Source organism: Myotis davidii, unplaced genomic scaffold, assembly GCF_000327345.1.
Source record: "Myotis davidii unplaced genomic scaffold, ASM32734v1 scaffold963, whole genome shotgun sequence".
Lineage (NCBI taxonomy): Eukaryota > Metazoa > Chordata > Mammalia > Chiroptera > Vespertilionidae > Myotis > Myotis davidii.
Genome location: NW_006294116.1, coordinates 276,892 through 300,885, shown reverse-complemented (window position 1 = coordinate 300,885; position 23,994 = coordinate 276,892). Strand labels below are relative to the sequence as shown.

The following is a 23,994-nucleotide window of genomic DNA, read 5'->3' as shown; positions in this document are numbered from 1 at the left end:
GAGTGTACTTCTCTGTTTGAATCCCTTTTCACTGAACTGAACCCATCAATAATCTTTTTTTCACCGAGGATAGTGTCTTAAATTATCTAGGTTGTAACAGCTAATAAAAGTGGAAAAATACACTTATTCCTTAGAATATGTATTTGATTGATAAAAACTATGGACACAGTCTTTGTTTAAAAACATTTGGATGGGAAAACCTAATTTCATGTTGGTCTTACTTATGTTCCCACCTTAGTTGCCAGTTTCCACATTCCAGAATTGTGCCTGTCACATGTTAAGTGAGCAAAGTGGACTGTGTCTTTGTTGCAATGAATAACTTAAAATCCTGCCCGTGCAACTTAGAAAAATTTTCCTCATCTATAAAGTGAGGGTATTCTCTAAGATCTTTCCTAACTCTCATATTCCATGAATTTTTAAATCTCATCTTCACAAGTAACCACAAAACTAAGAGCCAGAGAACATAACAGTGACTAGTATTTAGATCACATCCTGAAAGTTAGATTAAGTGCATCTTAACTTCCCACTATTTTTAATCTTCTAATTTTACTTTACCCAACCCTCCTTCACAGTCCTTTTCTACTCCATGTCAAGTTCTTTACCCCCTGACTAAACATTTGTTTCCATAGACTGGGGAAAAGTATTGTGCGTAATTATATGCCTTCGATGTGCCAGCAAGTATCTTGGGGATACGACAGTGAGAAAAGCGGGCAAAACTTGCTGCCCTTATGGAGCCTAACCTTTTAATAGGGAAACAGACAATAATCAAGAAAACAAGTAAAACATAGGCCATATTAGATAGTGATAACTGCTGGAAAGGAAAAAAAAGCAGGGTATGGGGATAGGAATTGTGAGGGGACAAGGGATGCAGTTTTAAATAGCGTAGTCAGAGAAGATATCCCAAGAATTTGACATTTGAGTATAAAGACCTAGAGGAAATGAGGACCAAGCCATAGAAGGACGTACTATAATGGCAGGTGGCAAAGGCCCTGAGGCAGTAATGCATCTGGAATGTTCAAGAAACCACAAAGACATCATCATGGCTGAAAGCGAGCAAAGTGAGAGGTAAAGGGAGAGAGGGCAGACTAAGTAAGGCCTCAGAGATCATTGCAAGACTTTGCCTTTACTCTGGGTGAGGTGAGAATCCACTGGAGGGCCTAGGTGGAATGGTGGTCTGACTTACTGATATTTGGTGTGACTACCTTGAGAATAGACAGTAAGTGGGCAAAAGCAGAGTAACCAAGGCAGGAAGCTATTGCAGTCATCAAGGTTTGAGATGAATGTGGCTTCAACGCAGGTGATACCAGAGCCGGCACGTATCACCTTGCAGGCTGGACAGCGCACTACCTCAGGGAGCACTATTCACATCAACTAGCCCGTGAATGGTCCCGCTGCAGCACTGCATGCTGGAGTCAGGAAGTAGGAGATGGGTTTTGGATACATTTTGAAGGTAGAATTGACATTACCTGTGGGATATGAAAGTAATAGAGGAGTCAAAGAGACTCCAATGTTTCCGGCCTGAACAGCTAGATTTGTGTTGCTAGTCTACTGAAATGGAGGAGACAGAAGTTCGGGAAGTAGTCCGGGGTTCAGTTTTGAACATTTTAGGATTGAACTAATCTAATTTAAATTATCTAATCAACCTAGATAATTTAAGACACCATCCGATATCTCCGAGGAGGGAGGCCAACTGGGTTTCTGGGCCTAGAGCTGAGGGAGGACATCCTGGCTGGAGATACAGTGTGGGAGTCATCAGCAGATGGAGGCTGTTGAAAGCCAGTATCCTGGGTGGGCAACCAAGGGAGCAGTGTGGACAGAAAAGAGGAGTGGCCTCGGGGACTGAGCCTGAGGCGTACCAGCATTGAGAGGATGGGGAGATAAAAAGATACCAGTAGGAAAGCCTTAAAAAGGAGCAACCAGCCAAGGAGAAGAAAAATGAGATGAGTTTGTTGTCTAGGAAGCTAAGTGAAAAGAGGGTCAGATGATGGATCAAATAGAAGGCTGAATACGGCCATTATTAGGATTAGCAAACTGGAGGCCACTTAATAAGAGAGCAATTTTGGTGGAGAGATGGGAGCAAAAGCTATTTTCCACAGAAAATGAGAGGAGAGTAACTGAAGACTGAGTAATCATTTCGCAGTGATCTCACAGCCCACGGCACAGCCAGAGAGGACAGTATGTTGTAGACCTAAAAAAAAAAAAAAAACATCTTGCAGATTTGGAATCTCTGAAGTGGGAACAGTCTGGGCACTTTGACCTTTGTCCTTTCACCTTCCAAGGCTGTCATGGCCGGCAGGGACCAGAGACCACAGACATTTCAGAGCTTGGAAGTTAGTGGCCGTGGGTGACATTAGAGTGTTCTGCCTTATCTCTGTTGCCACAATCTCAACCTTTTCCTCTCCTTAACCCCTAGCTCATGCCTGTGCCCTTCAGTCTCTCTTGGAAACTTGTCTCCTGGTTTACTTTGAAGAGTTAAGACAGCTGGCTGGTGTTTCAGCAAGTTTCCTCCCTCCTGCTGCAAAATTTCTCTACATCTTCACTCATCTTATATTCTTACCTGGTCAAATGATAAAGTGTTTTTTCTAAATTCTAAAGTTAAGATGTATCTTTAGAAATTCTATTTTCTACGTCCATCTCCGCACCCCACTCCCATGTACTAGTATGGTATACACACACCATTGCTTTCTTCATTGGCTCATTTCTGTTGGCCTAGTAAAAGTTTGAATCAAAAGCCATAACTCAGTCATGCATTTTATCCAATAATCCTACCTTTGCTGCTTTGTCTATCATGTAATAGCTATACAAGTGAATATGTTACTCAGTTACTTAGTTCCCTCATCTGTAAAATCTGGGATATTAATACTCTCGGTGTGTGTTTACCTAAATGCAATGAAATATTCTAAACAAAACAAAACAGGAAAAACTGAAAACAGTACATATTTAAATTTCTTTCTTTTTCCCTTGCTCTGATCTCCAGTCTCATTCCTTCATTTTACCATCAGATATTTTGAACAGTCCGTACTTGTTATTTTCAGTTCTTTTCACACTTGCTCATCAACCCCTGTCGTCGGGATTCTACTCGCTTATCTGAAGAGACTGCTCTCTTGGACCGACCTGCAGTTGGAGCTGGCCTTGCAAGGCTTTTGTGCTGTGACGTATGCTTGACCCTTGGCCTCCCTACGGCCTGTGGTGCTTTTGATACTTAGTCCCTTTTTCTCAGAATTCTTTCTCCCTTGGCCTCTGTGATGGTAACCTTGCCTTGTCCTCTTACCACAATGACTGTTTTCTTCTTTGCTGCATTCTTCACAGGCTCATGTCCCACAAAGCAGAGGTGGATGTAAATGTTACCAAGATTTCTGTCTCATCTCTTTTCTACCAGCATTTAATCTGAGAGCTTCTCCACTTCCATAGTGCCAAATGTCACCTCTTTACAAATGACTTCCAAATGAACATTTTTTCCCCAAAATGAACTTTTTTTTTTCAAAAAAATACTGATTTTAGAGAGGGAGAAAGGGAGGCAGAAAGCGAAAAACATCAACATGAGAGAGAGACAACAATCAGTTGCCTCCCAAACACACCCCAACCGAGGATCAAACCGCAACCTAGGCACGTGCCCTGACTGGGAATCTGACCCAGGACCTCGCTGCATGGGAGGACACTCCAACCAACTGAGCCACACCGGCCAGGGCCCAAATCAACATTTAATCGATGCTCTCTGCAGTTCACCCTAGAAAATACTTCAAAGTCAACATGTTAAAACCAAACTTGTCTTTTTCTCTTTGATCTCTTTTCACTCAAGATACCCATCTGAGTTTATCAGATCATCATCCTCTTAGTCATTTTCAAAGTCCTTTCCTTTTCCTTACCCCTAACCCTTCTTCCAACTTTTCAATAATTTGTCAAATGTTGTTGACTCTACTATAAAAATGTGATGTATGTCACCCTTTTCTTTTTGTATTGCCATTACATAGCTGAAGCCCTTATTATAACTAGTCTAGAACCTTGAAACAGCCACCAGCATATCTCCAAGCCTCCAGTCTCTGCCCTCTCCCCTCTTCAAACCATTTACCTGCTACTGCAAAACAATCATCTACCAAATGCAGAAACTATCAACTCTTGTCTTCAGTGCAGCACAACTCAGCCAGAACTCTTCTCAAAAACAACATGACTGCCCTGGCCAGTGTTTCTAAGTAGTTAGAGCGTCAGCCCAAGCACTGAAGGGTCACGGGTTCTATTCCTGGTCAAGGGCACATGCCCAGGTTGCAGTTTCATCCCTGTCCCAGTCAGGGCATGTCCTGGACGGAACTAGTCAGTCATTGTGTCTCTGTCCCTGTCCCTCCCTGCCTCCCTCCACTCTTTCTAAAAATAGAGAAAAATCCTCGGGTGAGGATTAAAAAAAAAAAAATTACAGGACAGTGATTCTCTGAGTGGTGTCAACCTAATGTAAAGAAGCCAACACTATGAACCACAGATTTAAAGTTATTCATTCCTTCAAGCATACAACAGGAAACTATTTGACAAGCAAAATTTAGGTGATCAAAGAGACACACTTTCTGCCTTCCTGAAGTTGGCATTTTCAAAGGGTGAGATAGAGAAGAAACAAGGAAAATAGTCAGGTGGCAATACGTGCTGTGGGGAGAAACGAAGCTGAGTAACAAAGTAGGAGGGTGGGAGATAAGGATTGTGTTGTACAGATTAAGGTCCTCAGGTCAGGCTTCCCTGCGAAGCGTACTTGTGTAGGGACCTGAAGGAGGTGAGGGAGTGAGCCATCCGGATAGCTAGAGAGACTATCCAGGCAGAGCGGGCAATAAGGCTTAACCTTTTGAGGATAAACAAGAGGCTGCTATGGTTGGAGCAGAGTTGAGGGAGAAACATTATAGGAGATGAGGTCAGAGACAAAGCAAGGGCCATGATCACTTAAGGCTTTACAGCCATTTTTAGGTCTTTGGCATTTACCTGGAGTGAGATGAACAATTAGAGGATTAAAGGGAAGAAAGTCATTTTCTGATGTACCTTTTGAAAGGATCACTCTGGCAACTGTGTAAGGAATAGCCCAGAGGTGGTGAGAGATGGACAAGAATTAAAGCAGAATAATTGGTATCATCGAAGGAAGAGATAATACTAGTACTCAATTTTGTCCAGAATGACAGCAATGGAGGTAGTAAGAAGTGGTCAGACTATAGATACCAGTATATTTTGAAGTAGAACCATGAGCATTATCTAATGGGTTGTATTTGGGATGTGAAGAAGCAAGGAGGGGTGCAAGATGACTCCAAGACTTTTGGAGTAGCTGGAAGGATGGAGTGCCATAGATAGAGAAACTGTTGGAAGGGTAAATGAGGGGGGCATCAATAATTCCATTTGGATATGTTGAGCTTGAGATGTTTATTAATAAACAAGTCAAGTGGGCAGTTACATATATGAATCTGGAGTTTAGGGGAGAAATAAAATAAGCTTGGGAGTCTTTGGTACACCGATGGGTATTTAAAGCTTTGAGACAGCCCTAGCTGGCCCCTAGGGAAGGAACAAAGAGAAGGGTCCAAGGACTGTGCCCTGGGACATACCAATATGTAGAGGGTTGGTAGAGGAGAAGATATACGCAAAAGAGTTTAAAAGGAAGCAGCTAGCAATTTCCAGTGCAGTATGGGGGCAAGAGCCTTATAGATTTGAGTCAAGAGAAAAATCAGAAGAGAGAAATTGGAATAGTGGGTACATGATAATTTCACATATAATATCCAGCTAACATACATCTGCCTCGCTGGGAGCTATTTTGGTTGGAGAAGGGAGGAAGAGCCTGGGTTCACGAGAGTGTAGGAGGAAATGAAGAAAATTGATATAGTAGCTGGAAACAATGCAAGATTAAGAGAGTCTTTTTAAAAGGCGGTTATATTATACAGCATTAGTATAGGCTAGGCCAAAAGAGAGGGGGAAATGATGATGTAAGAGAAGGGTCCATTGCAGGATCAGTGTTCTTGAGTAATTGACAGGGTTTGGGACCTAGTGAATGAGTAGAGAGCTTTGATAGCAAATTACTTTGATTCAAAGATCATTTCATCAGAAACTCGAATGGTTTTTCCCCCCTGCCTCCTTCACATAGCACAGGGGTCCTCAAACTACGGCCCGCGGGCCACATGCAAATACAAATATTGTGTTTGTTCCCGTTTTGCTTTTTTACTTCAAAATAAGATATGTGCAGTGTGCATAGGAATTTGTTCATAGTTTTTTTTTAAACTATAGTCCAGCCCTCCAACGGTCTGAGGGACAGTGAACTGGCTCCCGTTTTAAAATGTTTGAGGACCCCTGACATAGCACCTATGTTTTAACCAGAGGCTACTCATAATCTAAGAAAAGTGAGTACTCTACATTTTTAAAAAAGATTTCTATGAATTTATTGGGTTTACATTGGTTAATAAAATCATATAGGTTTCAAGTGTGCAATTTTATAATACACTAGAGGCCCGATGCATGAAATTTGTAGAAGAGTAGGCCTTCCTTCCCCGGCTGCCGGCAATGGCTTTCCTCGCAGCCCCGGTTTCCTCAAGTCAGGTCTTATTAGCATATTATGCTTTTATTATAGATCACCTATATATTGTATTCATTACCCAAAATCCTTCAGTCCCCATTTACTCCCCTTTTCCCTCCTCTACACCCCCCCCCCAGTCCACCCTCCCTTTCCTCTGGTAATCACCATACCGTAGTCTGTATCTGACGTGTGTGTTTTGTTGGGGTTTTTTTTTACTTAATCCCTTCACCTATTTAACCTCTCCTCCAGCGCTCTTCCCCTCTGATAGTTGTCAGTCTTTTTCTATTTTGTTTGTTCCACACATGAGTGAAATCATATGGTGTTTGTCTCTCTGATTGGCTTATTTCACTTAGCGTAATATTCTCCTGGTCCATTCATGCTATCACAAAAGATACGATTTCTTTCTTTTTATGGCCAAGTGGTATTCCATTGCACAAATGTACCACAACTTCTAACTTTTTAATCTCATCATGTTTTTACACATATCTATGATTCATTTTCCTTGTATTCTATTGAGTAAGGAAAGAATGTGCTGTCCTTGAATTTTATGTTTACATTTGTATTCAGATAGAACCTATTACAGAAATCAAGGTAGTATAAACAATGTAACAAACTGCAGTTGGAGCAGTAACCAAAATACAAGTGTCTTGGTGACAAGGACAAGTGTGTGTCTGACTCACCATTGCACCCCCATGCCCAGATGGTTAGACACTCACTAAACATGTGTTGGGGGGAAGAGTGAGTGAACGGTTGCCATATTGTTTAGGGTAACTTGTATAACAAAAAGACCCAAAACACAATGTCTTGGACATAGTAAACGTTACTTCTCCTGTGACCATCTAGAGCAGGAGTTTAGGGCTGGGGAAAGGAGTCGAGGGCTTGCTCCATACAGTATTTCAGGGCCCCAGACCAACTCCCTCTCTGCCGTCTTCAGCAGGTAGCTTCCCAGCACTCTGGTGGTTTTCATCTCCATTCCACCTCAAGGAGAGAGAGAGAGAGAGAGAGAGAGAGAGAGAGAGAGAGAGAGAGCGCGCGAGCGAGAGAAGCGCAAGCAATAGCGAGTGAATGCTGAGGCATGTACCTGGTGAGTTAGTGTCATGACCAGGTCTGGAAGCCACACACATTGCTTCTCATATCATGTTGGAGGCAAGTTGGTCACTTGGTCCTCTCCCATTGCAGAGGAGCCAGGGGATGTGTTCTTGCTCGGCATGTGGCTGTGCAGTCCTGTGGACGAAAAGGATGGAATTAGGTGGTCAGCTGGCAAGCTCTTCCAGAGGCATCTCTTAACAGTGCCAGTAGTTATTTTTTAATATGGGTTAATTTATATAGTTGTAAGCAGTAAAATATACAAAAGGGAGCACAAAGAGATTCAAATCTGCCATTCGTCATTTGTTAATGAGAATATATCAAATATTCTTCTCCTAGAGCCCAAGGTTAGAATAATGAGCCTGTTTTGACTAGAAGCATTCCATGTAGCCGTCAGACTGAGCTGTTTGTATATTGAGAAAAGGCATTTCTTTTTTTTTTCTTTCTTTCTTTTTTCTTTCTTTTAGTGTCCTCTATAAAGGCTTTGTCAGCATTTTACAGTTTTAGAAGACAAATTTGTTTTTGCTCCAAGTGGTTTCATGTGCTTCAGTGGTCAAACAGGTTTTGAGCCTTAGCTTCAAAGCCAAAACAGAGCTGGGGGTAAGAATTGAAAATAAAATCCACAGCCTAAAGCTTTTTTAGAGGCATTTGCTCTTTTTAAATTTGAGGTTCTTTTATAATTTAAAAATATAGTTCTTAAATGTCCCTTTTGACACTCAAAAATTTTCCAAATAAATTATATCATAGCAAATGTGTGTGTTTTGAAAGTCACTCGTAGGACTTACATGAGGCAAAATTTTCTGCATTATAAATGAGGCTTTACCTGACTTTGAAAAAAAATTCAACTCGAAGCAATTTCATTATATTACAAAGTCATACTCTGTTTTTTGCTATTTCTTAAATTACCTATTTAAAAGATTACAGCTTTAGAAGGCATATTAAAAGTTAATGCAGTAAAACATTTTTGTAAGAATTCTATTGACTTCAACCTTTAATAAATGAAAACATTAATGAGCTGCTTTTATCACACCTAGAGAAGAGTTTTGGACATAAAACAGTTCAAAACCTTCAAACGGCATTGAGCCAGTATTTTCTCATAAGACAAGTACTAATAACAACAACAGAACATTTGAAAGTCCAGTAGCATATTTCTCATACAATGAAAGCATTCTATATTTCAGCCTTCATTTAGACCTGGCCATTACATTCGTCCCTTTCCCCACCTCAAGGAAGTGGAGGAATTACGATATTATCTCTTAATTTTACCTCCCTAAATCCTAGGCAAGAATGGAAGTCAGAATTTATAAAACATTTTGTTCCCAGGGAAATAGGTATTTTCGTTACTGCATTCATAGATCTTTACTACCCTTGTTAGGTTCGTTCTGAAAAAAATTGAGGTAGGTTGCCAGTTGTAACACATTCTTCACATGTTCCTGTTTCCAAAAGGTATAGGAGGGCAATCCAACTACCTTAGCAAAGGAACACTGTGTACTTGCATGCTGCTTTGTAAAAGCAGACCATGAATATTCAACAGTCTCAAATGTGTGGAGGACGGCATGAAAGTAGGAATTCTTATGAAGCTTTAGAGAGGACGACTGAACAGTACGGAAAGTCACCATTTGTCAGTTACATCTATAAAAACTCGGGTCCTTGGGGAGTTCTTAAACATTTGGACCAAACACTTTGAAAAAAGTGGAGTAGGAGGGAGTTGAAGAAGTTACTACTTGTTTTATCCCTGGAGATCAGCTAAACTTTCTCACATTTTCAACTGCTTTTTGCAAAGCTTCCTATTGTATAACATACCTATCTATACTTTCTTTCTTTTTTCTTTTTAATTCTCAAAACCTGTATCAGTTATATCTTGGTTCTTTCTGTTAGGAAAAAAATCAATCTTCTGGCATCGTCCTATGGAAATATCTTTGCATTTATATAATGCTATTATGGCTTATTTTCTGTTCTCCCTTTCTGAATATTTCTTAGCCTTAATCTAAAGATTTGTATGTCTTTGGAAATAGTCATTTGCATATCATTATAAAAGTATGTTATTGACACTGTTTTAAAATGATCTGGTTATGCTTTCTCTAAGAATTCATGTTTCAGAACTTTAGTAAAACCTAATACTATTGCACTAGATCTTGCACTAAAGATTTTGATAATCTATTAAAGATTACCTATGAGAACAAAGATTCTTTGTCATAGATACATCACCCTTTATCAAGAAGATCACTTCCAGGTAATAGGAGCAATTCTGCTTTGGTTAAATGAGAGCCATTTTAAAGAGGCTTCTTGTAACCTAAGCTAGTTAAGCTTTAGAGTCACAAAAACGGGAATATAATTGTCATTTTTTTTAACTTCTCAGGTTTATTCTAAAATTATCTAACGGTGTAAATTATCTCAGCATGTAAATCCTTGCTCAGTAGCAAACACAAACACTGTCTTTCAGTTCCTGGGACATCATCTTCACTGTGGACAAGTAGTAAAATTTTGTCCTTGGGGGTTTCATAGTTTTAGAAAGAATAATAATATCAACAACAACTAATTTTCATTAAATGTAGCAGGTATAATTCTACTGCTTTAACTGTATTATGTCATTTAATCTCATGACCACCCCTGTGTTGAGTAATGTTGCCATCTCCATTTTCCACTTGGGCAAATTGAGGGTCAAGTAGGGTCATATGGTTGCTAAATGATAAAACTAGGATCCAAACCCAAACATTCTGACTCCAGAGCCACCATTATAACTATTATTGAAGGGGCGAGTCGTCGCGGGGCCTATGTGGGCCAGCCGCCGGGCCCCATGAGACACAGCCTGACCACGCTGCTGGCGGATCCTGCCTTGTGGCGTGTTCGAGCGGTGGCAGTGGGAGCCAGGCGAGGACTGCGCCCTCCATCTTGCCTTGGGTCCTCCATTTTGGGACAGTGCCATGTGCTTCACCGGAAAAAGCCGCCGCTAGACCCACCCAGGATTTCTCTGGACTAACCAATGACAATCAAGGGACGTGCGCGCCATAGAGATGACCACATCCTGTGTAACAAGACCCGACTCGCGCCTGGCCAATCGGAGGGGCTCACAGTCCCCTCCCCTGCCCTTACTATAAAACCCCCGGTCCCATCAGGCCTCGCTCTCTCTGCCACTTGCTGCTGTGCCCGTAAGGGGGGGCAGGGGAGCCAAACCTAGGTTTGAAATAAATGACTCTTTGCTTTTGCATCGGACTCGCTGGCTCCCTGGTGGGCCCTTGGGAATCTTGAAATCTGGGCACAACAATTATATTATGCTGTTTCCCTTAGTTTCTATTCTTGGATGAAGCCTAGTATTTTAAACTTTAAGAATTGTAGACAAGTTGGCCAAACCAACATAAAAGAAAAATAATTCATCCATTTACCAAGTCAAAGATTTGTTTTTTATCCTAATTGTATGTTGTTGTTGTTGTTGTTGTTGTATTTTGGAGATTTTAAATATATGTCAGTTTCCCGGGAGTATTGTGATCCTGAATCAAATTTACTTTGTAAAGAGTTTTTCATAATGGGGGGTTATAAATATGTAGGTGAATACATGTTGCTTCATTATGTGTGTAGGTTATTTCAGTGACACAGAATAGGTGAATTATGCTTCGTGACCTTTATTGCAGATATGAATCTTTGAGTTCAATGGTATTCGGATCCAAGTCTCTAAAGCAGTTATGTTCTTGAGTCTGCTAAATGTAAATTTGCTCGTTTGCTTATTTACAATCTTCCTTCATGGGGAATGCTTACTTATTCTGTGCTCAGTCATCCAAATTGTTTGTGGAAAGCATTGCCTGGCATTCACAGAGGCAGTCAAAAACCTTGCAGATATCCCTCCTGATAAGCATTACACCCTCCTGGTCAGCATGAAATACATGCTATTCAAAGTAGGTTTCCCATTTGTATTTTTTATCGTAGCAGATGTAAAGATTAACATTAAAGATTGCAGAAAGGTTAAGACAACCGCATTTCTTTTTATGGGTATTTTACAGCATAGCTATATATTACCCCAGATCATAGTGGCAATATGTATGAAAGTTGTTAAATAAGGAGTGTTACATCAGTTTTTGATCAGTTTCAAGGTCAGATTCCTCTATTCTAGTTCTAATCCCATCCTCATATTCTGACAACCTGAGTTTTGCTATGTTTAGTTATAAAATGTGGAGAGAACCTAACAAGCACACTATAGGGCAAAATGTCCATTTCTATGATGCTGTCAGATATCTTTGTTAAAGAAATGATAAAATTTAATATACACTTTTCTGCAAGCAGTGTATAATAATAAACTGTCATCATTTTACTAGTTTTAACAAACATAGAAATACAAGGACAAGAATTAGTTATATCTACATATTATCTAATTTTTCTGTTTTAAGAAGACTGAGTATGCTTTTGTATATTTCTTACCATTTCTACTGGGCACCCAATGATTTGTTTTGTTACAGAATATGGGAAGTCTCAACTCCACCCCATCTCATGAGAGTGCTAGAACTGATCATATTGAACTGATGTCTGATGACAGGTAATTTTAGAATTTTCTCCTCATATTTTTTATGAGTTTGAATAGATTTTTTTTTTTACTTAATGCAATGTGCATTATAAGAACTAAAATGAGTAGAACTAATGGACTGTATGTTTACCAGCAGTATTTTATAGCAAGGAAAATACTTAGAATAAAAAATCTACCCTGGTGCTATTAAAGCCAAATACCATACTCATGTCTGTATTTCTACTTTTGTTTTATTTTTATTACTTTTTGTTTTCTTTCGGTTTTGAATTTTATAGGAATTTTATTTAGAGCTACTCAGCCTACTTTTAAAGTAAATTATAATTTCAGTGGATGAAAAGCATTGTTATAAAACAGATTGACACTTTGTGACACTTTTTGTTATTGTTTGTAGGAAAGAAAATGAAAAAGACAGTGGCCACAGCCAGCATTTTGAGGTAAGTCGTTAACAAGTAAGACTGTAACTGACAGGACTGTTGGTATATTCCTGAGAGAACACGGGAAGCGTTGTTAGCCTGTCAGTAAGGGGTAATAAGATTGAGGGGCAGGACTGTGATTGGTTAGAAAAGTAAACATGGGGACATTAATATTACTTGAGAAAACGTAAGAATGCCATTCTTTTGCTTTTTCAATTCTTTGATTTTTACTTGCACAATAAACTTGAGTAGCATGGAGATGTCTCTTTAGGTTTTTTCTTAAAAATAAAACAAAACATTGCCCGGCCGGCGCGGCGTGGCTCAGTGGTTGAGCGTTACCTATAAACCAGGAGGTCCCGGTTCAGTTCCCAGTCTGGGCACATGCCGGGGTTGTGGACTCGATCCCCAGTGGGGGGCATGCAGGAGGAAGCCAATCCATGATTCTCTCTCATCATTGATGTTTCTAGCTCTCTCTCCCTCTCCCTTCCTCTCTGAAATCAATAAAAATATATTTCAAAATAAAACAAAACAAAACATCAAAGCTACTGGTTGGGTTTTCCATGATTTTATGCATTTTTAAGTGATTGAAATAGAAAGTGAGTTTTAATGGCTCTCTCACAGGGATTATCTCATTAACTTTCAGATTATCATAAAATCAGTTTGAGTTATTAAATCCAATTCATTTTCTGAGTTTTGTGTCTTATTTTAAGTAGACAAGATGGAAAAAAATGTCTAACTCCATTATGTCGTCTATATCTTAATGTTTCGGTGACTCGCCTGGCTTCCCTGCTGTCCTCGGAGGCCATCACCAGGCGGACCCAGCATTTGGTTCCCTTGCTCCCAATTCTGGCTTCCGGCCCGTGCTCAGCTTCACTTTTCATTCGTGTGTGTGTGTGTGTCCTCTACTACTGCCTCATGCTTCCAGCTCCACCTTTCTTCTTATTGTGTTTTCTTTTTGGCAAGAATTAAAGCTTTTCTCAACCTGGAATCTACTCTTGGTATATTAATTATACATAGAACTCTCCCTCTAACCTAGTGAATCCTAATCTTTGTTAGGCATGGACCTAATACACTGATGGATTTATTCAAGAACTTACATTAAGCTCTACTATGTGCAGGTACTGGGCTAGGAGCTGGGATTTCATAGCAGCTGCAGCCCCTGCCTCCATAGGGTTTTATAATCTAGCAGATTACAGATCTAAAAGCTGTGGACCTTTCCTAGAAAAATGCACATTCATGTAAAAGTCGCCGTAAAAATGCTGGAAATTAATGGCTGTGGGCTTCGCATAATCCTCTATTCAGTTCCAGTCATGGATATACTTCTTCATTAAGCCTGTCAGAGAAGAGTAGGGAAACGCTTCTTTCTGACTTCGCCAATGGCCTCTTTCTGAGCCATTTCTTTCATCTCTCATTTCCAACTGCCTTCCGTGGGACCCACGCAACAAGCTGACATTCTTTTCTTGTCCCTAAGCACCTTTGCTCAGAGCATAGTTTCCCTGGGATATTGTTGTTTTGTTTTCTTCTGGTTTTATCCTTTCTCTGCTCTCTTCCTCTGATCACAGCAAGCACCTACTTATCATGCCATTGATCGTTATTTTAAAGAAAGTTGCTTTGCCAGCCTTCTGGAGAGGTCTTCTCCATTCTTCCCTTGTGTGCCTGTTATTCTTTATGAGCTCAAACCTTTGTGGATGAACTTCATAGCATTAACTCATAAATTCCAACTGGCACACAAACTTAACTCATACTGGACTCAGTTTGCCTTGGGATTTCTGTGGCTGGCTCCCGTGGCCGTGGCTGAATCATGGGGAAAGAATCTCAAATCCTTTTTTACCTGCCAGGACCTATTTTTACATGTGCCACCCATGTGCAGTTACTAATCAGCACCTAGCCCACTGTTGGCACTCCTTATGCATTCGCTATTAATAATCATGGTCATCATAATAATTTTAGCTAGGAGATAAAACTATGCAGTGAGTTAAAATCTAGATTAAGCTCTTGTGTCACCTTTCACACCTGCACCAAAGGAGGAAAAAGACATCACTCCACAAGACGTGGGATTGTGTTTCTACTCACGGAGGCACGTGCTTCTTGCACTGACGGAAATACATCATTCTTGAAGGGCTGTGAAAGACCCATCTTCCTTTTTAAAACTTCTTTCCCTTGTTTGTTTTGTGATTGTTTCCTTTCTAATACATGTAGCACTTTCTAGAACATTATACAACTGAAATAGTTAATGTGTTTTTCTGGTCATACCATAATAATTTCTAAATTTCAGAGATGAAAAATAAATCTAGACTTTGGTTACTGCTCCTCAAATTCTGTTGAGCCAATATTTTCTTTCAGGGCTCCTATAGCATCAGATAGAGATGCCAAAATTTACACGCCAAAATTCACATGACGATGTTTCCAATTTAATTTTCCATTAAGGCAAATTTTTAAAAATCTTTTTTTAAATATGTTTTATTGATTTGCCAGAGAAAGGGAGGGAGAGGGGAGAGGAGAGGGGGGAGGAGGAGAGGGGGAGAAACCCAATGTGAGAAAAAACATCAATCAGTTGCCTTGTAGGTACCCTGGCAGGGAATCAAACCAGCAACCTTTAGGTGCATGGGATGATGCTCAACCGAGTCATACTAGCCAGGGCCATTAAGGCAGATTTTATCTTCGTTAATATTATCTATTAAATTCTCCTTGTAAACTCTCGCTTTCATGCAAGATACAGCAAATGACACCTGTTAGGGAAAGGTGGTTTATCTCTTGTTTTGACCAGAATTTATTTCCATTAGAATAAAGAAACCTGAACTTCAGCCTTAAATGCTCTGTACAGAGAGGCTTGTCTCAGAGTCTGCTTCTCCAAGGCAAATGCAGATAAAATGCAACTATATTTATTAAGTAATCATTTTGCAGCCTTAAATGTGGTTTTGTTTGAATGAATGTGTTGAAAGGTAAAAATGGGCTTATCCTACTGTGTTGTTCATCTTTTTAGTTTCTTATAATTATGCTACTAATCTTACGCAGTCCGCTGCAATCTCAGACGGTGAATGAGAATTATCCATTTTCTATTTTATCTGAGTTTCTTCTTTTTAAAAATTTTATTGATTGATTTTACAGAGAGAGAGAGAGGGAGGGAGGAAGGGAAAGGAGAAAGAGAGAGAGAAACATCAGTTTGTAGTTCCACGTACTTATGCATTCATTGGTTGCTTCTTATATGTGCCCTGACTGGGGATCGAACCCACAACCTTGGTGTGTCAGGACAAGATTCTAACCAAATGAGCTACCTAGCCAGGGCCTTATCTGAGTTTCTTAAATGGATTGTACTAAAATCTATTTGGTGACGTATTGATAATGAAACACAAAGTTGAGTCACTTCAAAATGCCGACACTGTAAGTATGATTTATTTGGGTATGTTCTTTTGTTTATTTTGTTCTATTTTTTATTTTATAATTTTTTTATTGTTGACAGTATTACAGATGTGCCTCCGTTCCCCGCCTCTTTGCCCCTTTCCACCGAGCCCCTGCCTTACCCCAGGCCTTCACCACATTATTGTCTTTTATTTTTAAACTAAACCACTGAAAGGATCCGAAGAGAAATCATCCTTAAAACTAGCAAATTCTAGGTTCTAAAAATTATCCCAGAAAATACAGATTTTTCAGACTTCTGTTTAAATGGAGTCTATACCTTACGCTTCTATTTGATTCCTTCTGATAAGTTATTTTCTATTGTGGAAATATATTATGCTTCAGTATAAAATCCATAATAGTAAAATTATAAATTTATACTTAAATCACTTTGTCAAAAAGCAAACCATGTAAGAATTATTCACTACATGGAAGGGCATTATATTATCTGGGGGAGATTTTATGTCAGTAGTATAAGGTTAATGAAGGTTAAATTCTTCAAAGATACTTTTACATTCTTTTTGTATTCTAAGCCTACTGCTTAGGAGAGCTTAGGAGCATGCCTTCGATAACAAACAAGACATTCATAATAAATAATCCTGCTTCAAAAAAAAATAAAGCAGAAAGAAGGAAAAGAAGAGAAGCGAGGGAGAAAGGAGAGAAGGCAAGGCAGAGAACTAATATTGATCACAAGATCTCAAGTGCAGACTTCATTTTTCCCTGAGAAAGTCTGAGATAGATTCCGAAATAGACCCATTAACAAGTATTTACGAAATGGATGGCTCTGTTATTTCAAATTCACTGTATTTCATGGAAGCTTTAGGATTTTGTTATTGGTTATAATGTTAGAACCAGAAAAACTAAAAGGCTTTACTTGTTTAGATTCATTTCTGGTTCCATCCAGTCTCGAAAGATGACTGAAGCTTTGCAGTTCACATGGATTTTGGAAATTTGTTATGTCCATTTTCCTCTCTTGTCAGGCCAAACAGTAAATATTTATGGTTCCATGTGGTCCTTCTATTAACAGTGTGTGGTTCCTTCCTGTGCAAACTGCATTATTCAGTACACTCTGTGACCTCGACATTCCTGGCTCTGCTAAGCTGTCAGGCTACTTATCTGTGTCCTGTGCAGGGAGGGAGGAGGGTAGGGAAATTGTTCAACTGTTTGAAGCCAGACAAGGAGCAGGATCAATAAAGTCTGGGGATAGGTCACAGGGGTGGGCAAACTTTTTGACTCGAGGGCCACAATGGGTTCTTAAACTGGACCGGAGGGCCGGAACAAAAGCATGGATGGAGTGTTTGTGTGAACTAATATAAATTCAAAGTAAACATCATTACATAAAAGGGTACGGTCTTTTTTTTTTTTTTTTTTTTTAGTTTTATTCATTTCAACCGGGCCGGATCCGGCCCGTGGGCCGTAGTTTGCCCACGGCTGGCGATAGGAAAAGCCCAGCCCAGCCAGATAGATAGACGTAGTTATTTGTTCGTTGACCCTAATGAGGTATGTTACCTGAGGCCCCGGGCAAGGTGAGCTCTCTCATTATTTGTTTGTTAGCAGACTGGGTATTTCTTTTAGAGCATGCATGATAATTGGCACTTATATGTTCAATGTCTGCCTTCCATGCTAAATTCTATTATCAGATTTTTAAGTTGAGGTATAATTACCATATAACATAATATTAGTTTCAGGTCTACAATATGCTTTGACATTTGTATATATTGTGAAATGATCACCACAGTAAGTGTAGTTAATATCCATCACCACATAGTTGTAATTTTTTTTATTCTTGTGGCCATTACCTTGTTAGTTCTTGTCATTCCAGTGCTTAGGACATAGTATGTGTTCAATAAACATGTGCCAAATGAATGAATGCCAAAGGAAGATCGTGGATAAATGCAAATACCATTTCTTTTACAGTTACTCTGGGCTGACTGTTTTTATACATTTTTTTTAAATTTAATCATCACAACAACTTTAGGAAGTCATCTTCTATATTAGAGAAAAGAAGCTAAAGTACAAAGAGGTTTACCCACTGAAGATCTTATAGCTACTAAGGTGGTATTTAAACTCACACCTCTGACTCTGAAACCCACCTGCCATACCATATTGTCTCTCCTAAGAGCCAGTCCATTTATTTCACTACATGAATATTCAGTGTGTTTTCATATGACACAACATTTTGACAAGGGTTTAATGTGTGACATCTCGGTTGAAAATTGTGAAATTGACTTTATGTACTCTCTGATTTAACTGAAGCTATAAGACGTATAAAGAACAAAAGTTGAAACTAAAAATATTTTGGTACTTGAGAATGTCCCTGACATTTTAACATTAATTATCTAGTAGGAGAAACAGACAAGCAAGTAGACAAGTGCAGAATGTATTGTAAGGGCTAGTAGAGTGGAACCGTCTGGCGAGGTGCCTCACCCAGCTGAGGCTGACTAGCGTCTGAAGGGAGAGCTGTTTTCTGCTAGTGAATTGCTACAGAGCCCAGCTTCCCCAGGGGCTGCCCCTGAGCAGCACTGCTGGTCCCTTGTGCGTGAGCGCTGTACCCGCACCAGGAGTCCACTACCTGGTGCAGCTACCGGCAAGGCAGCCATGTCAGGTTCAGAGACCAGTGGAGCCAGCAACTGGGAATCGGGCCTCTGCAGGCAGCAGGCAAGTGAAAGAGCGGCCTCAGGGATGGTCAGAGCACAGCTGGACAGGCTGAGCATGTGCGTGTGCTGGTGAGTGAGTGCTGTGCCAAGTGTGTCCATGGCTGGAGAGCTGGTGCAGGTCTGTGTAGGAGGAACCGCTCCACCGGTGTGTAGGAAATCAGCCAGCAAGTCCAAAAACTCCTGTAAGTCGACATAGGTCTCCATTATGAATGATATCCCATTATATGTGGTACAGTGCACATACTAAATGCCCAAATGGGGTGACCCTGCCTCCAGGTACAATGACCTCTTTGCTAGTCCTCAAAGGCTACAAAATACTCATGCCTCAGGACCTTACACCTGCCTCCCCTCTTCCTGGAGTGCTCTTTCCATCGATGGCTTGTCCACTCATTTCCTTCGTCTCTGTTCATATTGGAAAGGACTTCCCTAACCACCCAATATAAAATAACAGACCTTGCCCCCGCTCTCCAGCCTCCTTACCCTGCTTTATTTTCCTCCATAGTCCATATGGCCACTTGACATGTGCTTTCTGATTAACTGTCCTCCTCTGTACGGTTCATTACACAGCGGCCCTATTTTGTCCACTAAAGTGTTATGCCTGTCTAGCACATAGTAGGTACAAAAAATTATTTCTTAAATGAATGAGTAAATAAATTGCCTTTGTATGCAGCTGACATGTAATGCACAGCCCTGTTACACACATGTAGTTTGTGACATATTATTACTGAGTAAAGTAGTACAATGGTGACGTGATTCTCTTCGTTAGAAGAGTAGAATCTTGCAGAGTTTACTTATTCTTGCATCCCACCCAGGGTGGTACACTCCCCTCTCCCACAGGCCTGGCTCTCAGACTTTCTTTGAACACTGAAGGCGGGCAGCTCACTAACTCACAAGGTGGCCCATTGGTGTATTCCACCAACATTGCCTGGACGTACTCGAACCTGTTCCCCTGAGTGCCAGCTCTCTCCGCGCAGGAAGCTTGCACGTCTTACACAGAGCCCAGCATAGAGGGGGGACCCCAAACCGTGCTGTTGAAGGCATAGGATCCAATTCATATGTTTTGGAAAAAGAAAATGAAGAAAATTTTTTTTAATTTTTTTACTTTGAAATTGGTGCTAATTCAGATGTAGCAATCATAAAAAGTATGCGTTTTTACATTCATTTGTATATGTGTGGAATCTCAGGATTTTACATGTCTGATGTCAAGCTCTGCAGTGCCCTGAGGGAGCAGAGCCAGGGACTGGTTTGGGGAGTAAAGCCTGGTGGCCTGCACAGCCCAGGTCACAGGCCTGTAGGTCTCCTGGAAACACACATTTTGCCATTATTACTCTGTGTTTAAAATCCTTGAATGTCTTTCTATTATCTCCTACAGCATAAAATCCAAACTTAGCCCAGTATACACGGCCTTTCTCAGTCCACCCTCTGCTTTCGCAACACCCTCAGCATCTGCCAACCCCTTTTGTATCTCCAGAGCCAGCCACCAGGAACCTCTTCTTTTGTTGTGACCACGGGGACCCTGCTGCCCTGCCTGCCTTTGTACTTTCCCCTCCGACCCACACTGTCTGCACCCCAGTCAAAACTTCTGTTGCTGACACCTGACGGGAACACAAGTGGTTTTGTTCTCTAATTTTTTTGATAATGCACCTAAAATTCTGCTCTGCCTATCTTATAGCACAGGAGTCCTCAAACTACAGCCCGCGGGCCACATGCAAATACAAGTATTGTATTTGTTCCCGTTTTGTTTTTTACTTCGAAGTAAGATATGTGCAGTGTGCATAGGAATTTGTTCATAGTTTTTTTTAAAACTATAGTCCGGCCCTCCAACGGTCTGAGGGACAGTGAACTGGCCCCCTGTTTAAAAAGTTTGAGGACCCCTGTTGTAGCACATGTCATCTCAAAGCAGGTTGTGTAGGCTCTTCTCCAGCTCCTTTCTCTGGCACTTGGAGACGTGCCAATGTTTTACTCCTCTTCAGAGGGTGCCTGATAGTAATAAAGAATGATCGCTCCGAGCACCCTGCTGGAAGCCTGTCATACCTCCTCTCAGACCTTCAAAGGAGCTCCCCAGATTGGAGCGATTGCCGGGTTGTATAGATCAGGAAATGGAGGCTCAGGGAAGTGAGGTGGCCCAGCCGGGGCACCGAGCTAGTGACCGGCAGTCACACGTCAGACCCCGGTCGGCCGTGAGCAAAGCCCCTGTCTGTCCCACTGCTGCACAGCCCCGGGGGCACGGTCACATTCCTTGTGAAGAAAATGCCAGACTTGCAGCACAGAATCGCATTTCCCATAGTCCTGCCTCTTTATGACTCTTACGTGTAGCAGCTGTCATAAATCTTAATTAAGAAAATGTTTATTTGCTGTATGCAGATTCTAACACACACGCCACACAACGGGTGGCAGATTGGCCCTGTAACTTCTAAAAAGCTGAACACCAGATAAGTCACTCAGCACTGGTTCCTTAGGATTCAGCTCAAGGAATAAGTAATTCTTGTAGTATAAATGCATAATCTGGGGTTTTTCCCCCCACTGGGCAAGCAGCATTTTTGAAGTATCTTAAAGTCCCGGGTTCACTTGGCATTTCTATCTGACGTTAGTAGCTCATCATAAAGCGAGTGATGAGATTTCATTTTATCCCAAATGTGAAGAGAATGCCAGCCCTGGCACATCATTTCATGGTAATAGTAAAAGCTCCGGCTATTCCCCTGGTGATATTAAAGTAGGTTGAATAGCTATTAAAAGTAACTGGAAATGTTAGTAGTACTTTATTTTAAGCATAAGAACATTTCTCATTATGGAATCATTTATGACTTCCAGATGTTTTTGTCTTTTTCATTTAACGATGGTATATTTGCTAAAGTAAATTTCCAGTTTTTCGCAAAGAAAATCTTTGGTACAGGTTAAGTGCTACTTGAGAAATAGGTTTGTGGGTAAACCCTTCTGTTGATAATTTTATGAAAGAGGGGAAAGTGACAAGATACCAAAAGATCTGGGTAAAAAAAAAGAATTCATTTCAGTACAATTTTCAGAACATAAAATCACTTAGCTAAAATCACAGCCTTTCGGGGAGAGTTTCCCTTCCCCCAGATATTCCAGCCTGGTGTAGTTGCCTCCAGTAAGCAAAGCCAAGTGTAGCGGCGTATTTAATACTCAGTGACAGTTGCATATTTGTTAGATATAAATTATGCATCGCTGACTTGCCAGCTCTTGGCTTTTTACTTAAAAAAAAAAAAAAAGTTGTGTTCCCTGTATAATTCTGGCTCATTTCCAGAGTCCATATTCCTTACTGCTAGCTGAGATAAGGTGCCAAACCTCTGTACTATTTGAATTTGCGCAATGATTCTTTAATACCCAGCGCTCCTCCATAAATAACCTGCTCTCCCCACACTCAGGGAGAAAACCACCGCAGGAAATCTGGGAATGTGCCTCGCTCCTCTTAATTGATCTAAGCCTGCAGGGCGGGCAGTGTTCAGTCTCTCTGCTCCTGGCCTTTCGGGACTGTTTATGCAAATGGGGCAAAGAAGTCTGCCGGCAGAAGACACCATGTTGCTCCCACAGCCTTCGCAGCAACGGTAGCGGGGTGGTTGTTTATAGTCTGGAGAGCCAAGCTCCTTTAAGGAAACAAACTCCTCTCCCTCCTTTCTGGCTCCAATCAGTGATCTTCAAGACCGCCAGCCTCCTGCCGTTGTCAGGAGGAGCGGCCCCGGGAAATGAGCTTGTCTTTCTCGCAGAAGAAAAGTTAAATGAGCGCAGACAGACGGACGGTGGCTTTGTGCTCGCGAGTGACCAGCTAATGCCCAGGGGCATCAGGCTATGATTTTGGTTTCTGTGCCGGGTGCACCAGCAGCAGTGGCTTGGGAGGTCTCATCCGGACGGAGTGGACTTGCTGCAGACGTTTTTGGGTCTTGGCGAGCAGTAGGAACTCAGGGACGTTGTGTTGTTATTGCAGAGCCCCACGATGAAGATCCAGGAGCACCCCAGCATCCCTGACACCAAACTGCAGAGGACTCCTGATGCCGACACCCCGCAGGAGAGCTTCGTCCTGGAGGTGCCCCGTCTGGACCTGACCGCCTTGTGTGAGGAGAAGAGCTGGGCAGGTAGGGTCGCTGCCTGACGCTTGGGTGGTTTCATAAAGGAAAAGCGTATGTAAAGGAGTGTAGCCGAGAGGCGGGTGTGGGTGAGAGTGACAGCTCTGCATGCAGGAGTGACGGTGTTTCTAAACGCCTGAAAAATCCTTTCCCTGGCATAGGACGTGTCGTGTTTAGGGCTGCCAAGAGCAATTGCCCTCTAAGGGAGAAAATGTGTGTGCCCGCTCTCAGTGTCACCTTGCAGTCTTATTCTTTTTCCTTTTTCACTCACCGGGAGTGCTGCTGTGTGGAGCGTCTTCCCTCTAATAGTGCGAAGCAGCGTCCTAAGGGGCCGGTACACATTTAGGATTTCGTCTCAGTGTAACCCTTTGTCCCCCAACTGCGTGCCAGCCATCGACCTCCTTCATTAAATCTCCTTCCCATTTTTCAGGGCTGTTTTGGTTTGCTTTGTTGTGTTTCTGTGCTTGTTATTACAGACTTTTTAAAATCCAGATTAGCAAACGTAAGGGATCCGCTAATTAAAGAGGACTCTGCATTAAAGTGTTTCTTATTGATTGCCTCTCATACAGTGTTTCAGATGGTTTTCTCTAGAGATTTTTGGCTAGAAAAAATGTTAGAAATGTAAGGAAGAAGAGGGGATCCTCGTCATGTCAAAGCCGTGTTTCAGGAAGGATTTTGGAACAGTGTCACCAAGCTGCTGTTCTCTCGCTATCCATGTGTTCGCATCCAAACACAGATCAGTGCGTTTCCAGAACAAATGCCCATCTGCCTCTGTAGGCGTGCGTTTGAGGCTGCAGAGAGGGAGAAGCCAGGCTTCTAGGCTCAGAGCAGCACATGCCTTCACACAGTGACTTAGCAGAGAAGCACAACTGTGAGAAAGCAATCTTCTTAAAAGTGCCTGGGTTTCCTTGTTTCTTCTTCTCCTCCCCTCCTTTTTTATTTGTTTTAACCAAAAAGTACTCATTATGGTAATGATCTTAGATGAGCTACCAAATGGTGAACTAAAGAGACCACAAGGTGAACAATAGCAGTTCCATTATACTCCAGGCACCCGGGGCTTAATGAAGCGAAAGCTGTTTTTATTCCAGTTTTCCCTCTTTTCAATCTAAGAAACACATTCTAGTTCTTTGCATGTGTTTAGGCTGTAGGCTGAGATTTTTGTGAGATCTTCCCAGCTCATGATACATTCACTGGTGGGGAAAATTTCGAAATGCAGGATTTTTGTTTTGTTTTTAAGTGATACATTCCTGGTAGTATTTCGTTGTTCTTCTTTTGTTTTGTGTAGTTTGAAATAACTTGGTATGTTTTTAATTCAGGCATTATA

The 23,994-nt window shown here is 41.2% G+C and overlaps 1 protein-coding gene across 1 annotated transcript in view; it reads left to right on the top strand.

Annotated features, from left to right (window-relative positions):
* The window catches only part of FAM13A (family with sequence similarity 13 member A), a 250,927-nt gene that overhangs the window by 191,359 nt on the left and 35,574 nt on the right, over window positions 1-23,994 (top strand). Inside the window, exons 12-14 of the mRNA XM_006768190.2 lie at window positions 12,058-12,134; window positions 12,514-12,556; window positions 22,532-22,679. Of these exons, the coding sequence (XP_006768253.1) occupies window positions 12,058-12,134; window positions 12,514-12,556; window positions 22,532-22,679 (268 nt within the window). The remainder of the gene's footprint in view (window positions 1-12,057; window positions 12,135-12,513; window positions 12,557-22,531; window positions 22,680-23,994) is intronic.